This window comes from Octopus sinensis, linkage group LG5 (assembly GCF_006345805.1).
Source record: "Octopus sinensis linkage group LG5, ASM634580v1, whole genome shotgun sequence".
NCBI classification, from domain to species: Eukaryota; Metazoa; Mollusca; class Cephalopoda; order Octopoda; family Octopodidae; genus Octopus; species Octopus sinensis.
The window spans coordinates 10,437,309-10,453,857 of record NC_043001.1 but is presented as its reverse complement, the minus strand read 5'-3'; the positions used below and the strand labels follow the sequence as shown (position 1 = coordinate 10,453,857).

General features: G+C 36.8%; 1 protein-coding gene across 10 annotated transcripts in view; it reads right to left on the bottom strand.

Moving 5' to 3' along the window:
* Positions 1-16,549, bottom strand: part of LOC115212345 (nephrin-like) — a 296,829-nt gene that overhangs the window by 122,888 nt on the left and 157,392 nt on the right. For all 10 annotated transcript variants that reach the window (XR_004999321.1, XM_036503159.1, XM_036503157.1 and 7 more), the window contains exons 3-5: positions 11,028-11,207; positions 9,343-9,669; positions 5,528-5,818 (exon numbers count right to left, since the gene is read on the bottom strand). Coding sequence is in view for 9 of the 10 variants with exons in the window: in XM_036503159.1 (XP_036359052.1) it covers positions 5,528-5,818; positions 9,343-9,669; positions 11,028-11,207 (798 nt within the window). In the remaining variant the exon portion in view is untranslated. The remainder of the gene's footprint in view (positions 1-5,527; positions 5,819-9,342; positions 9,670-11,027; positions 11,208-16,549) is intronic.

Here is a 16,549-nt window from a genome sequence, read left to right as displayed (position 1 = left end):
AGGTTTAAAAGCCAATGCTGTGTCTTACCTGCATTAAAAGTGCAATCCAATCACTTTTAAGTTATCTCTGTAGATATTCTATAGAATTGAAAGCCAACACTGAATAACCATCCATGAATACATTGCTTAAACAGCCACTAAGCTTAGCAGTGCAACACTAATGAATAGACCAGTTTACAGTGCTGGCTCTAAATTGTATAGAATACATGTAGAGATAACTTTAAAATGATAAGAGCTAGAAATAGAAGGTGACATGATGGAAGGTGAAAGTGAATTTTCAATTCTGGACAGAGAATTAGATGGATAAGTTATTGAAACCAATTCCGGTTGCATGACAAAATAAAAAAAAAAATGTTGAAGTAGAAAGAACGAAAACCAACAAGAGTTTGAAGCTGAATAGGATGAACCACAGAGAACAGACAGATGCACAATCAGGGACAAATTTCCTGCAACTGTGTTTTTGATACTTGTACTTTTCTACCTAGGTGGTTTATTTTTAACTGCTCCTCTGTGGCTTATGATTATACGTGTATATATACAAGTATGTATAAATCTCTATATAAAGCTGAAGTCGTCTGTGTATGGCAGGTTTGGTAGCCTTCAACTAACACTATCTCCTCCGAGACCCTGCAGCACAAGTTGACCAAAATTGAAAGTATAATAGAAGAAGGCGTGCTCTTCCTTCCGTAGAAGAAAAAATTCAAATCGGACCACGTTAACACCAAAAATTATTTATATCAAAAAGGTGCTTTTTTTCTATGAAAATCCCTATTATTTACGATTTTTTGACTGCTGTGTCGCCATTTTTTGGTGTATTTCAACCAGAAAAATGTTAGCTTAAAGGGAATAACAAGCTACATAATGCAAAATTTTTACTTTTCAAAAATTTCAATTCTGATGGGTTGAAACAAACCCGAGCAACGCCGGGCGATACTGCTAGTAGTAGAATAAGTTCAGCGTGATCATTAACCTTATCTAACACCTGTGGACTGGCATGGAGCTATGCAGATCAAGGTGAGATTCCTAAATCTGGTTGTAGACCAAACATTGTTGTCTCGAAAACATCAGGTCTTTGAAGCACTTTGGGTTACGTCTATACTCAAAGTTTGTGAAATGAGTTTCCCTTTGTACTGGTTACTTCTGTAAGATTTCCACTTGTACACAATGCATTGTACTTTTTGGAATTCCCATTAAGAACATGATATAACCACTTCCTTTGTCTTTGTCTCTCTTCATTCAGTTAGGAGTAAAGCATTAGTTTAAGCAACAGGACATTCCCAATATGGCCACACCATCAAAACTGATGTTGTGTAATCATAGTTTCTATGCAGGAGATAGTGGCTTGCTCAAGTACACTAATTTTCCTGTTTGTCTGCTACTGAAGGTGCATGATTTTAATGGAGTTACAAAAATAGTTCTTCTCAATACAGCTGATAAAAACAAGCAAAAAAGCAAATGTTTAGAAATGTCTAAAAGTAAAAAAGAAAGAAAAGAAAAACACAGCTGAATAATTTTACATATAAATGAATATTTCCTTCTCAGAATTCTTTCATTGGAAGGTAAACTTAGAAACTAAAGTGATGGATAATATTTTGTAATTTTTCTGAAAGCTAAAACAAACGAAAGGATTAAAGATAGAATATGGTGATGATGATGATGATGACAATAAATAAATGTATTTTTTGTCTCTCACTAATACATTAACCACTGTAGTTAATCATGAAAGACATTACAGGAATGATGATGCAAATATATGGTCTGCATATAACCTCTTAATATACATCTCAGATACTTTCCCACACAAACACACACACATACAAGTAATAACAGAAGCAAAAATAGTATTCAATATTGAATGTAGAGTTATGATTAGATGTAACTTTTCATCATTGCCATTCAACTTCTACCTTCTACAACACTGGCATGGTTGGACAGCTTGACAAAATCCACAGAGTTATGATGCCCATAGTTTCTACAGCTGGATGCCCTTCCTAATGTCAACCCCTTTACAAAGTACGACATTTAAGAAGGATACTTAAAAGACATATAAGAGAGAAATTTGAACAACAAACTTTGCTTGGATAAGTTTGAAACAAAAAGATGGGACAGGTTTGCTCCTGTTACTGAACTGCTCTAAACAAGCACCATCCCATCATTAATTGCCCTTCAAAAACAGACTCTTGTGCTGCAGGGTGCAGATGGATAGTAGCACTGTCTAAATCTTAACCCAAATCAATTCAAAACAACTTCAGAATGCACTTTTATCTTCATATTCAGTTTTACAGAAACTAGAAAAGAAATTTTTAAAAAATTCCATGTCTGTTGCCTGAATTTGGTCTTTAACCCTTTCAATACCAAACTGGCTGAAACCACCTTTGGCTCTGTAGTAAAAATGTCTTGTCTTCATAAGTTTTGAATTAAAATCTTCCACCAAACCTCAGTCACAATTTATGTTCCTAACACTAGCTTAATGATAACTAAGTTATTTTACTAAATTCTTTGTTATATCTGAAATTAAGTAAAAGAAACACAGAGCATCTCAAAAGGAATATGGTAACAAAAGGGTTAAATGAATCCAAGTCTATCCTGTTCTAAATTAATCCATTATCCTTGAGGAAAGTGCACGATATAAACGTGAATTCATCCACTCAAACTCCCACTAAAACTATTTAACAATGACAAACTTTTCATTTTATTTGCTTTAAATAAGATTTGCTTTAAATCAAAGGTCTGAATTATAAGGTTTCTGCAAACACTCTTCTAAATATCTATCTTGTAATTAAATAATTAAACAAACAATTAATATTTTTGAAGTCTGAATAACAATTTGTCAAGCTTCAGCTTGTGTGTGTGTGTGAGTGAGGCCTATTAGTTAGGGAGTTGGATTCATGATGATATGGTTGTGGGTTTCATTCATAGACCAGGCATCATACTGTGTCCACAAATAAGGTACTTCATTCAATGCTGCTCCAGCCAAGTTCTGGTGAAACCCTCTCTCCCCTCCAGCTATCACATCCTGTACGTTTCAGTGAGAGGGCTAAGAGGGAGTCGTTGTCTGCTCTTGGCTACATAGGGGCCCAAAGCAATAAACGAAAGTATGGCACAGGTTACCGAGTCACATTAGCTTGTGGGAGATGGCTAGGGCTTTATAGACACAGACACACAGCATAGAGTGTGATCATATGTACTGTAAGTATAAATATAGGAGGAAACAAGCTCTGGGGTTGATTGGCTTGACCAAAGGCAGTGCTCCAGCATGGCCACAGTCAAATGACTGAAACAAGTAAAAGAGTAAAGAGCAAACCACTTTAATACCTGAATGGCTGTGATTATTTCCATTGTTTTCAACATCAGAAATATCCCACGACAGAGTTAAATGCAGTGGTTGTGGAAATATTATAAGTTAGCTAACATTTTCACTAAACAATGCATTAAGAATAGAAGTGTAAAAATAGAAGCAACACAGAGATAGCAAGCAAAATGTCAGAAGTCAGACACACAGACAAAAATTATGAGCTATATAAATGTTGTATATCCAAAAATTGACAAATACGCTGACTATGTGTGTGTGTGTGTGTAAAATGAAAGAATCTTATTCAAATTCAACGAAACTCTTTTTTACTCTTTTACTCTTTTACTTCTTTCAGTCATTTGACTGCGGCCATGCTGGAGCACCGCCTTTAGTCAAGCAACTCGACCCCGGGACTTATTCTTTTTGTAAGCCCAGTACTTATTCTATCGGTCTCTTTTTGCTGAACCGCTAAGTGACGGGGACGTAAACACACCAGCATCGGTTGTCAAGCAATGCTAGGGGGACAAACACAGACACACAAACATACACGCACATACATATATATATATACATATATACGACAGGCTTCTTTCAGTTTCCGTCAACCAAATCCACTCACAAGGCATTGGTCGGCCCGGGGCTAATGCAGAAGACACTTGCCCAAGATGTCATGCAGTGGGACTGAACCCGGAACCATGTGGTTGGTTAGCAAGCTACTTACCACACAGCCACTCCTGCGCCTAAACTGTTCACAAGCTCTTGCATTATTCGTATCAATTAGCACTTTACCAATCACACCTCCAAGAGGAACCTTACATCCACTGCTATGACTTGTAAATGAATGTTCATTCAATTAAATATTTCATCATGCTGATTGGGACCGGATGATTTATCAACTGAGAAATCTTGGTGAATCAAGTTATAACACATACATACACACATACACACGTACGCACACACTTCTGATGTTGCTGATTAAGCGAAGTGCAGTTCAAGAACTGAATTGTTACCTCAGAGCAGAATGAAATAAATGTTTATATTACTGTGTCAGAATATTTGAGATGCTTACACACACATATATAAATACATATGTAGGTAAATGTTTTACAACTTAATCTATGATTGAAAGCATATGAAACCATTTCTCGTCTATATTTTACTACATAAAAAAAATAATAATTCAATAATAAATAACATAAATAAAGGAATAATCTTGTCTTTTCTTGGCTGTGCTATTTACTTTATGACGCCGCCACTGACAACAACAACAATAATAATAATGGCTCTCGTGGTTTCTGATCTTAACTAATTGGAAGTGTTATCATGTACATTGTTTTCTCTTGGTATAAAAGATGGGCTACAGCAGATATTCTGCTCAATACCACCGATTTGGTTGTCAGTTGTTTGACCTTAACCAGCTGAGCGTGTCCCTTAGTGGCTGACAATATGTGCATCTCTGATCATGAGCAGAAGTAGTGGGGGAGCATCATAACCATGTGTTGAGAGGGATTCTTCGGGGTTTGAATAATTCTCCTCTGGAAACATGGTTGTTTCATTTAACATCCTTAAACAATCCTTATTCAGGGACCTTTTGAGCAGGATGTGTTACTCGACCTGAAGGAAATTCTAGCTGGGCCCCACCTGCAAGGTCATGTGCTGTTTATCACTATGTCGCGCACATATGGTTGTGATGCATGTGCCTTATCAGATGGGTAGTCATGATAGATATACTGGGCTTCGTATATTTTACCCCAGTGTCACTTTGATGGCATGAACTGCTCTCTCACTCAATAATAATAATGATGATGATGATAATAAAAATGAACATCATTACTGAGTCAAATAGTTCTAGACGACTGATTTTTAAATTAGTTAGATAAAGATAAACCAACAGCATGTTAGTAATTTAGTCATAAACTGAAGACCAAATATTGTTTCAAGGAAATAAAAGGAAAACAATTGTAAGAAAACTAATTGGTAATAATAATAATAACAATAATAATAATAATAACAATAATAATAATAATAATGATAATAATAACAATAATAATAATAATAACAATAACAATAATAATAATAACAATAATAACAATAATAATAATAACAATAATAATAATAATAACAATAATAATAATAATAATAATAATAATAATATTTCATGTCAAATTATTCATACTTCGTTAGTACATGACATATTTGAACCAGCACATTTTACATAAACTGTTATCAACTTACAGTGCACTGTTAGCTTGAAAGATGCAACTAATGGCTTCACTGTTGCAGTATTCGATGCTTCACATTTGAAAATAGCATCATTATCAGAAGATTCAACAGTTAAGGTTAGGTCATTTTCTGCCTTATTCTGTTCGGTGAAGTAAGACCGGTCAATTTCTTTGTTATTCTTATACCAGATAACAAGTGCAGGAGGATTACCACCTTCAGAAACACATTTCAAGTGCAAGGTATCATTAATGCGGACTACTTGACCTTCGTGATAACCGCTGATGTGAGGTTCGCCTGGTGGGACTGAAATAACAAGAAAAACATATTTATATACAAGTGAGTGTCTGTGTGTGTGTGTGGTAACACAGAAGCTATATATTCTAAATGGTAAACTTTTAAAAACTACCGTTCTTATAAATATATATTGATTTGGATTTTGGTAAACGCATGACAAACAATTCACTGGAATTTAAATCATCAATCTTAATTATCATAATTATACTTCTTCAATAGTTAATTCATTAACGTAAACAATATTTTTTCTCTAATTTTCAATTTTTGATTTTCCTCATTCAGATATTACGAAACAAACTTTTAGAAAATCTTTTCTTATTCAGTAAAATACTATTCTTATTTAAAAATGAAGATAATTTACTGTAATCTTAGCTTGTAAAGGAAAAATCTCATCAGAAAGTAAAAAGAATGTTTTGGGAAGAAATTGCCATTCATTTTCCCCTTTAAAAAATATTCCATATTATAGAACGACTAACGACAAACATAAATATTTTTTAATTTAATAAAATCAATGATAGAACACAACATTCAATATATTTGAAATACTAACATATTTGATTGTCGAGAAAAGTAATATTACAGATAAATGTGAACATTAAATAATGATGATGATGATGATGATTGTTTAAAATTTAGGCACAAAGCCTTTTTTTTTCTCTCCTTGTTCTTTTTCTGTGTCCCTTTCTGTCGAAGAGCGTAGGCTCGAAACGTAAAAGACTTTTTCTATTCCTGAGCGTTATACTAATACATCTGTTTGTTTTCTACACCACCTGTCTTCGTCGTTTGTTTTTTTCGTAAACTCTCCCCATATATCATCCCCAATACCTGTTCGGTACTTTATAAATCTACCAGTCTACTGAACAACTAACACTCCAGAGATGTTTATATGCAAGGAACTGGATACAAACAACATTGTTTAAGGAGATTCTTGTTCACTATGATGAAGCAACAGATCAAGGAGCCCAGACTGGGTTGCCAGCCAATGTCACTGGCAGGAAAGCTTTCCTTACTAACTAGTGAACACGAGAGAAATGCACACACATATCTATATATACCTACAGTGGTTTGGATTTTGACTGTCCTTTCTAGCATGTAAGGTGTCCTGTCAAATGCTACCTCTTTTGTGTATAAATACTCAACTGTTTGTATACTATTATATGAGTATATATATATATATTTTCAATAAAATTAATATATGTGGGTATGTATATTGCTCTTTTACTTGTTTCAGTCATTTGACTGCGGCCATGCTGGAGCACCGCCTTTAGTCGAGCAAATCGACCCCGGGACTTATTCTTTGTAAGCCCAGTACTTATTCTATCGGTCTCTTTTGCCGAACTGCTAAGTGACGTGGACATAAACACACCAGCATCGGTTGTCAAGCAATGCTAGGGGGACAAACACAGACACACAAACATATACACACACACACTTATATTTACATATATACGACAGGCTTCTTTCAGTTTCCGTCTACCAAATCCACTCACAAGGCATTGGTCGGCCCGGGGGGCTATAGCAGAAGACACTTGGCCAAGATGCCACACAGTGGGACTGAACCTGGAACCATGTGGTTGGTTAGCAAGCTACTTACCACACACAGCCACTCCTGCGCCTATATATATATATATATATATATATATATATATCATTATCATCGTAAATGAAATCAACACCCACCCAGGGACGTTGATTTCATTTTCGATGATGATGATGACGATATATATATATATACACACACCTACGCACATACATACACCACACACCACATGCACAACAAGCTGCTTCAGTTTCTATCAACTGAATCCACTTATAAGGCTTCAGTTGGTCTGGGGCAATAGTCAAAGTCACTCGTCCAAGGTGCTGCACAGTGAGACTGAACTTAAGACCAAGTGGTTGGAAAGGAAACTTCTCAAACACACAGTGATGCCTGCACCTGAATGGGACTCGAACTCAGAATGTAAAGAGCTGAAACAAATCATAAGTTTTTTTTTTTTGTCTGGCGTTTTAATGATCTGCAAGTTCAATGACTGAATAATGATGATAACAAAATAACCACCTGTGTACCATATTTAAGGTAGATACATTGTGCCCATGCTAGTAGGGTGCTAAGAGCACCATCTGAGTGTGATTGTTGCCATAGCGGCTGACTGACTTCTGTGCTGGTGGCATGTAAAAAGCACCATTCAAGCGTGGTCGTTACCAGTGTGGTCGTTACCAGCGTCGCCTTACTGGCACCCATGCCAGTGGCATGTAAACGGCACCATTCGAGCATGATCGTTACCAGCATCGCCTTACTGACACCCGTACCGGTGGCATGTAAATGGCACCATTCGAGCGTGATCATTACCAGGGTCGCCTTACTGGCACCTTTGCTGGTAGCATGTGTAAAATGATTTGAGCGAGGTCATTTCCAGTACCGCCTGACTGGACCCCGTGCTGGTAGCATGTAAAAAGCACCCACTACACTCTCAGAGTGGTTGGCGTTAGGAAGGGCATCCAGCTGTAGAAACTCTGCCAGATCAAGATTGGAGCCTGGTGCAGCCATCTGGTTCGCCAGTCCTCAGCCAAAATCGTCCAACCCATGCTAGCATGGAAAGCGGATTTTAAACAATGATGATGATGATATCGCTGATAGGCAAATTACTGCAGTATGCATTCAAGAAAACAACTCCTATGGACATGCAGTGTTTAAAAACACAGTACATATCAGAAGGAGGCAAAAAATTGTGATAGCAGTAGCAGCTAGCAAGAATACAAAATGCATTTTAGCCTAGTTGGGCCTCATCAGTGGCCTGTAGTCCAACAAGCCACATACCTAGACAAGATTTAGTGACTCTGACATAGAAAGCAGTGAATAAAACATTCACTGGTATTGTGAAAAGCCATCTGGCTAAATAAACATTCAGTGTATGTAATTAAAGCTGTATACATAACTAGCAGTATGGCCCGGCGTTGCTCGGGTTTGTAAGGGAAATAACTATATAAGTATTTTTAGAGATGTAAAGTATAATAGCCATCTCAATATGGCTAACCACAAAGGGGGGGGGTGTTACTGTAGCTTTTTACGTTCTGAGATTTAATAATACATTTTTAGAGAGTTACTTCCCTTATATAAACTGAGCGAAAATGCATTAAAAATACGGAAAAATTATGGTAAATTTTTTTTTAAATCGTAGACTCATCGTAGGCGCGCGCTAATACCCAGAAGGGCTCGATATGAATCACGACTATAAGATACCCGGTTTTGGTTAAAATGCACCGCAAAATGTGGGAGTAGTTAGGAATCTAAATCGTAGGAGACAGACAGCACACAACCTCACTTTTATATATAAAGATTTCTGTAAAAGTGGGTAGTTTCTCTTTTAAGGACAACAAATATCTGGAAGTAAATTGCAAGGTACTTTACTGAGATAAGCATACTGTACTTGCCCCAACCTCAGTAAAAGATTGAGAAAGTACAAGTGGAATTAATAACAGAATTTTCAAAATCAAATTGAATCAAAAATCGAAGAAAGAAAAACGGTTCTTACAAGATATACTAAGTTGTACGAAAGTTTCAAGAGGAGGTCCTTGTACAGCATCGTTTGAAGCTTGACAACTTAGTAAAGCATCATTGTAATTAAACTTGGGTCTGTAAGTTAGAACACTTATTGCTGTTGATAGTTTCTCCCCAGGCTTTGTCTCTGTCCGATATGAAATGCCTGTCGTGATTTTCTCTCCATCCTTGAACCACTCTAAGCGAGCAGCAGGACGGCCGTTATGTGCAACACATTCTAATTTTATCTCATCTTGTGTGTATGGGATGTCAATAGTGGAGGCATTCTTGTGTCCAACTATTTTTGGAACATCAGGAGGGACTAAAAAGTGAAAGAAACACATTAAGAATACATGTATGCACAATATAATTTAATATATACACTATTCACATGTTTGTTTTAGTTTTTCTTTTTAACTATTGGTTACAGGTTGGGTCTGTAACTGGAGAAGGCTTTTGATATAGAAATATAGTCAGTGAAGGAGAATAAGGTTATATTTATTCAATAATATTCCCCTTAAATTTTCACAGGTTGATCACCGAGTGAATAGATAACCGAGGAGATCTGAAGTGAGATAATATTGTGGATAGAAGTTTGTGAGAATTTCTTTCTCTTTTTTTTTCGAACATGTTATTGTAAGGAAACAAAGAATGATGGACCAATGGTAGCATCATAATAGTTTAAGGAAAGAACAAGAGATGTATTATATGTGCAATGAGAAGACAGTTCTTTTTTTTTTTTTCATTCTTTTTCCTTTTTTGTAATGGTCTGAGATAAGAAAATGGTTTTAAAAAGAAAACTTTTGAAACAACAGACTCAAGTAGATAAAGGATTGCATAACTTATAGAAGGTAGCATTCTTATTTGATAATTTATTGTTTACGAATGGTTATAAATTTTTATATAGCTACATTTAGTGTGAAAAATAAGTTTGGATATGACGAAGCTGAAGATATTTGATATCAAGAATGAGATAACTTCAATGTAAATAAATATATAGTGAAGGGTTATTTGATCTGTTGTTTAAAAGAAAGAGGTAGAGCATTTGATTTTTATTCCTGCACAGACATTACAAACATCAAAATTGTTAAAAATACTGAATAATGTATTTCTTAAGACATTTATTGAAGTATTAAAATATTTATTCCGAGCTGGGTGAAGAAATTATCAAATAAGGTACACACTGAATGTTGACCTTCAATGCATAATGCAAAGATTTATAATTTGTCTAAAAAGCAGGCCTGTCACCTTAAGTGCTGTTACATTCAACAGAAAGTTTTATTTAGCAAGAAAAGATTTTAAATCACAGAATAATAAAAATTTCTGACATTTAAAGAAGCCTATGCATTTGTATAAATTATGTCAGACAAGAACGCTTGATATTTTTCAAGACAAAAATTTCAAATGATTGATAGTTTTGTAAATCAGATTATCTCATAAAGCATGAATGTTAACTTTCATGAAAAAAAAAAAAGGAAGATATTTTAGGAAGTTTAAGTATTCTACATTGAACACAATAAAATTGTTAATAAAATTAAATCTACAAAGAATATTATAGAATTAGACAGAAAACAATAAAACACATTCAAATACATACCAGTTATAGTAAAAATATCAAAACAATTTATCAAATTACTTCTGAATAAAGGAAAATATATGCAATGAGATTATATCACTTACTATGAACTGTGAGATAAGCTGATGCCATTAAAGGTGGATTACCAGGTGTTGGTAACACCTGACACTGGTATTCGGTGTCATCACGTAATTCCACATTTGTTATCATAAGATTGTATTCTCCAAGGTTTAAATTGCCAACAACTTCATAACGAGAAAAACCAGGAATTGATTTATCATAACCTACAATAGAAGAGGGGAAAGAAAATTCAATATTGTTCATTAATATACAAGGGAACAAGTAACCAGTTCTATAACAGATACATAGACTCGTACGCATGTTTATGCAATACACATTATATACATGTGTGCATAGAGACATATTGTTGTTGTAGTGCACCTGAGCACTGTACACAATGTTTATTATTATTATTATTATTATATTATATTGCATATACATTCTCCCCATATATATATATATATATATATACACAGACTTATATAACATGTATTTTTCCAAGTTTGCATGTGTTAGACGAAAGTAATTGAGGCAATGTTTTACAACCAGGCACCTTTACCGGTTTGGATTAAGTTCTAAATTATAAATAGGCGCAGGAGTGGCTGTGTGGTAAGGAGCTTGCTAACCAACCACATGGTTCCGGGTTCAGTCCCACTGCGTGGCATCTTGGGCAAGTGTCTTCTGCTATAGCCCCGGGCCGACCAATGCCTTGTGAGTGGATTTGGTAGACGGAAACTGAAAGAAGCCCGTCGTATATATGTATATATATATGTATGTGTGTGTATGTGTTTGTGTGTCTGTGTTTGTGTGTCTGTGTTTGTTCCCCTAGCATTGCTTGACAACTGATGCTGGTGTGTTTACGTCCCCGTCACTTAGCAGTTTGGCAAAAGAGTCTGATAGAATAAGTGCTGGGCTTACAAAAAGAATAAGTCCCGGGGTCGAGTTGCTCGACTAAAGGCGGTGCTCCAGCATGGCCACAGTCAAATGACTGAAACAAGTAAAAGAGTAAAAGAGTAAAAGAGGTGCTAAAATACAGCCATTACTTCTTTTAATTCTTGTTTTTTTCCTTGGATTGTTCAAAATTCTGGTTCTGACGAAACCAATGTTGCAAAGCTATTCTCTTTTCTCTTTTACTTGTTTCAGTCATTTGACTGCAGCCATGCTGGAGCACCGCCTTTAATCGAGCAACTCGACCCCGGGACTTATTCTTTGTAAGCCCAGTACTTATTCTATCGGTCTCTTTTGCTGAACCGCTAAGTGACAGGGACATAAACACACCAGCATCGGTTGTCAAGCAATGCTACACAGATACACAAACACACACACACACGCACACACACATATATATATATAATTGTTCCTGTAATTCAAATACACGCCCTGGCCTCACACACGCACACACATATATATATATACATATATATGACAGGCTTCTTTCAGTTTCCATCTACCAAATCCACTCACAAGGCTGAACCCGGAACCATGTGGTTGGTAAACAAGCTACTTACCACACAGCCACTCCTGCACCTATATTATCTATACACATACAAACACATATAAGAATACTTCAGTTGACTAAAAAAATTATACACGCAAGAAATATGCTTACTTAAATACACGCATGTACATACATGTTAATTTAGTGAAATAACCATAACATGAATATCAGCAGAATTAATATGTAGATGAAAAAAGAAAAGAAAAAAAAAAAGGAAAGCACAAAATACTATATTTATTAAAAATTCTATTCTATAACCCCCGTCAACAAGTGTACTGGTTGCAGCGCAGAGCATGAATGTATCTAATATTTTATTTTACAGATCTATCTTCTATTCAAGAAATGCTTCCAAGCATATTGCTTAGCCTTTTCCTCTCCCCTCCTATTGCTTGGTGACAGCTCCACTTTACCATTATTCGTTAGTTTTAGAAGAAACATATATGTATGTTTGAGCAAAAAAAAAAAATAAAATAAAACAAACATGTATGCTCTTTTACTCTTTTACTTGTTTCAGTCATTTGACTGTGGCCATGCTGGAGCACCTCCTTTAGTCGAGCAAATCGACCCCGGGACTTATTCTTTGTAAGCCCAGTACTTATTCTATCGGTCTCTTTTGCCGAACCGCTAAGTGACGGGGATGTAAACACATCAGCATCGGTTGTCAAGCAATGCTAGGGGGACAAACATAGACAAACACACATACATATATATATACATATATACGACAGGCTTCTTTCAGTTTCCGTCGACCAAATCCACTCACAAGGCATTGGTCGGCCCGGGGCTATAGCAGAAGACACTTGCCCAAGATGCCACGCAGTGGGACTGAACCCGGAACCATGTGGTTGGTTAGCAAGCTACTTACCACACAGCCACTCCTGCGCCTACATATATGTATGTTTGTGCAAAAAAAAAATTTTTAAATAAACATGTATATATATAGGTAAACATGCAAACGTAACACCTGTTTACATATATTTGTCACCAGAAGCAAAATATGGATTGAAATTTTTGTATTGTTAAAATAAACGCGAGAGACAAAGGATTTTTCATACTGTTTACAATGAAAGGGTTTTCTCCCGTTTAACTAAATTTCTAGAGAGCAAATCTCGAATTCTTAATGGAAGATTTCTTACACATTCACAGAGAAATAGTTTTGTTCCAGTGCATATTCTTTTGTGTTTTGTCAAAATACTGTTATAGACAAAATATTTCTCACATATTTCACAGTGGTAAGTCTTCTCCTTATTGTGCATTTCATTGTAATAAAGACCATGTGTTGCACAGAAAATGGTTTCCTACAAATCTCAGTAATAATAAACCAGTAATATTTTTATGTAATGATCTTTGTGTAAAAAAAAGTTTCACAATGTAAAATGTTTTCATCACTTTATAACCATTTGGTTGATTAGGCCATTTCAGTTCCAGAAATCTGAAATTCATACATCATCATCATCATCATCATCATCGTTTAACGTCTGCTTCCATGCTAGCATGGGTTGGACGGTTTTGACTGAGGGCTGGCAAACCATATGGCTGCACCAGGCTCCAATCTTGATTTGGCATAGTTTCTACAGCTCAATGCCCTTCCTAATGCCAACCTCTCCGAGAGTGTAGTGGATGCTTTTTACATGCTACCGGCATGGGACCCAATCAGGCTGTACTGGCAATGACCTCGCTCGAATCTTTTTACACATGCCACTGGCACAGGTGCCAATGAAGCGACGTTGGTAATGATCACGCTCGAATGGTGCCGTTTTACGTGCTACGGGCACGGAAGCCAGCTGGCTGCTCTGGCAACGATCATGCACGGATAGTGCTCTTGGCACCCTACTAGCACAGGCACAAGTGCCCGTAAGGCGACGCTGGTAATGATCATACTTGAATGGTGCCCTTTTATGTGCCACTGGCACGGAAGCTGGTTAGCCACTCTGTCAATGATTACACTCGTATGGTGCTCTTTGCACCCCGCTAGCACGAATGCTAGTCAGCGAATTGATTTTGATTTAGATTTATATACTTAAGCTTTGCAATATCCATCAATATCTAAACCAAGACCAAATTTTGAAGGTGGCTGGACTGCTGCTGTAAGAACACTGCTTTTCTCATGTACAAGTTGAAGAATTTTATGCCAAACTCAAGACAGAAAGACTAAGCATGGTATCATGAATTCCTTTGCTAAAAAGTGTTTAATAATACTTTCCTAGAAGTATTAGATTGTTTTGAACATACACACACATGCACACGTAATGTGTGTGTGTGTGTGTATATATATATATATAGGCGAGCTGGCAGAAACGTTAGAACGCCGGGCGAAATGCGTAGCCGTATTTCGTCTGTCGTTAGGTTCTTTGTTCAAATTCCGCTGAGGTCAACTTTGCCTTTCATCCTTTCGGGGTTGATAAATTAAGTACTAGTTACACACTGGGGTCGATATAATCGACTTAATACCTATGTCTGTCCTTGTTTGTCAAATCTGTGTTTAGCCCCTTGTGGGTAGTAAAAATATATATATATATATACAGGTGCAGGAGTGACTGTGTGGTAAGTAGCTTGCTTACCAACCACATGGTTCCAGGTTCAGTCTGACTGCATGGCACCTTGGGCAAAAGTCTTTTACTATAGTCTCGGGCTGACCAAATCCTTGAGTGGATTTGGTAGACAGAAACTGAAAGAAGCCCATCGTATATATGTATATACATATGTATGTATGTGTATATGTTTGTGTGTCTGTGTTTGTTCCCCCAACATCGCTTGACATCCAATGCTGGTATGTTTATGTCCCCATAACATAACAGTTCATAACAATAGAATAAGTACTAGGCTTACAAAGAATAAGTCCTGGGGTCGATTTGCTCGACTAAAAGGTGGTGCTCCAGCATGGCCACAGTCAAATGACTGAAACAAGTAAGGGAATAACAGAATATACACATGCACACGTTATGTGTGTGTTTATGTATGTATATATATTTATTCTTAAACAAAAATAGCCACCGGCACAGGGGCCAGAGGAGCCGACATCAACTACGATTGGATGGTGCCTTTTACGTGCCACCAATATGGAAGCCAGTGAAAGTGGCACTAGCATTGGCTATGTTCGGATGGTGCTTTTTACATGCTACTGGCACAGGGGTCACAACTACAATTTCCATTTCATTTGATTTTGATGTTGATGTACTTGACTCAATAGGTCTTCTCAAGCATGGCATGTCACCCTACGATCCAAGGTACTTTTGGGTGGGTTGGTTATGTGACACTGGTGTAGGTTACAGCTGTGAACTCACTTTATTTGCCAGGTCTTCTCAGTCACAGCATACCTCCAGAGGTTTTGGTCTTTTGTCATTGACTCTGTGAGGTCCAACGTTCAAAGCTCATGCTTCACCATCTCATCCCATGTCTTCCTGGGTCTCCCTCTAAGAGATTTTTAAAAATGGGCTTCACAGAGAAGAAGACATGAGACCAAGACTTCTGGAAGTTTGCTGTAGTTGCGAAGACACATCAAGCTAAATAAAATCATGACCATCCATAAAGACGAGTCCTCTACATTGCTCTCTCAGCTGAGAGGTCCAAGTCTTGCAGGCTCACGGGTGTTGGTGTCATGCAAAATCACTTGTGCTGGTGTCACATAAAAGTGCCTTTGTCAGTGTCACATAAAAGTGCCTTTGTCAGTGTCACATTAAGAGCAATCAGTACACTCTGTAAAGTGGCTGGCATTAGGAAAGGCATCCAGCCATAAAATCCAGGCCAAAATAGACAAATGGAACCCAGGTAGCTCTCCAGCCTCGCCATCTTCCTGTCAACCCATCCAACCCATGCCAGCATGTAAAACAGATGTTAAATGATGATGGTGATGATGATGATGCCATATCTTTATAAAATTCATTTACTCTTTTACTCTTTGTACTCTTTTACTTGTTTCAGTCATTTGACTGCGGCCATGCTGGAGCACCGCCTTTAATCGAGCAAATCGACCCCGGGACTTATTCTTTGTAAGCCCAGTACTTATTCTATCGGTCTCTTTTTGCCGAACCGCTAAGTGACGGGGACGTAAACACACCAGCATCGGTT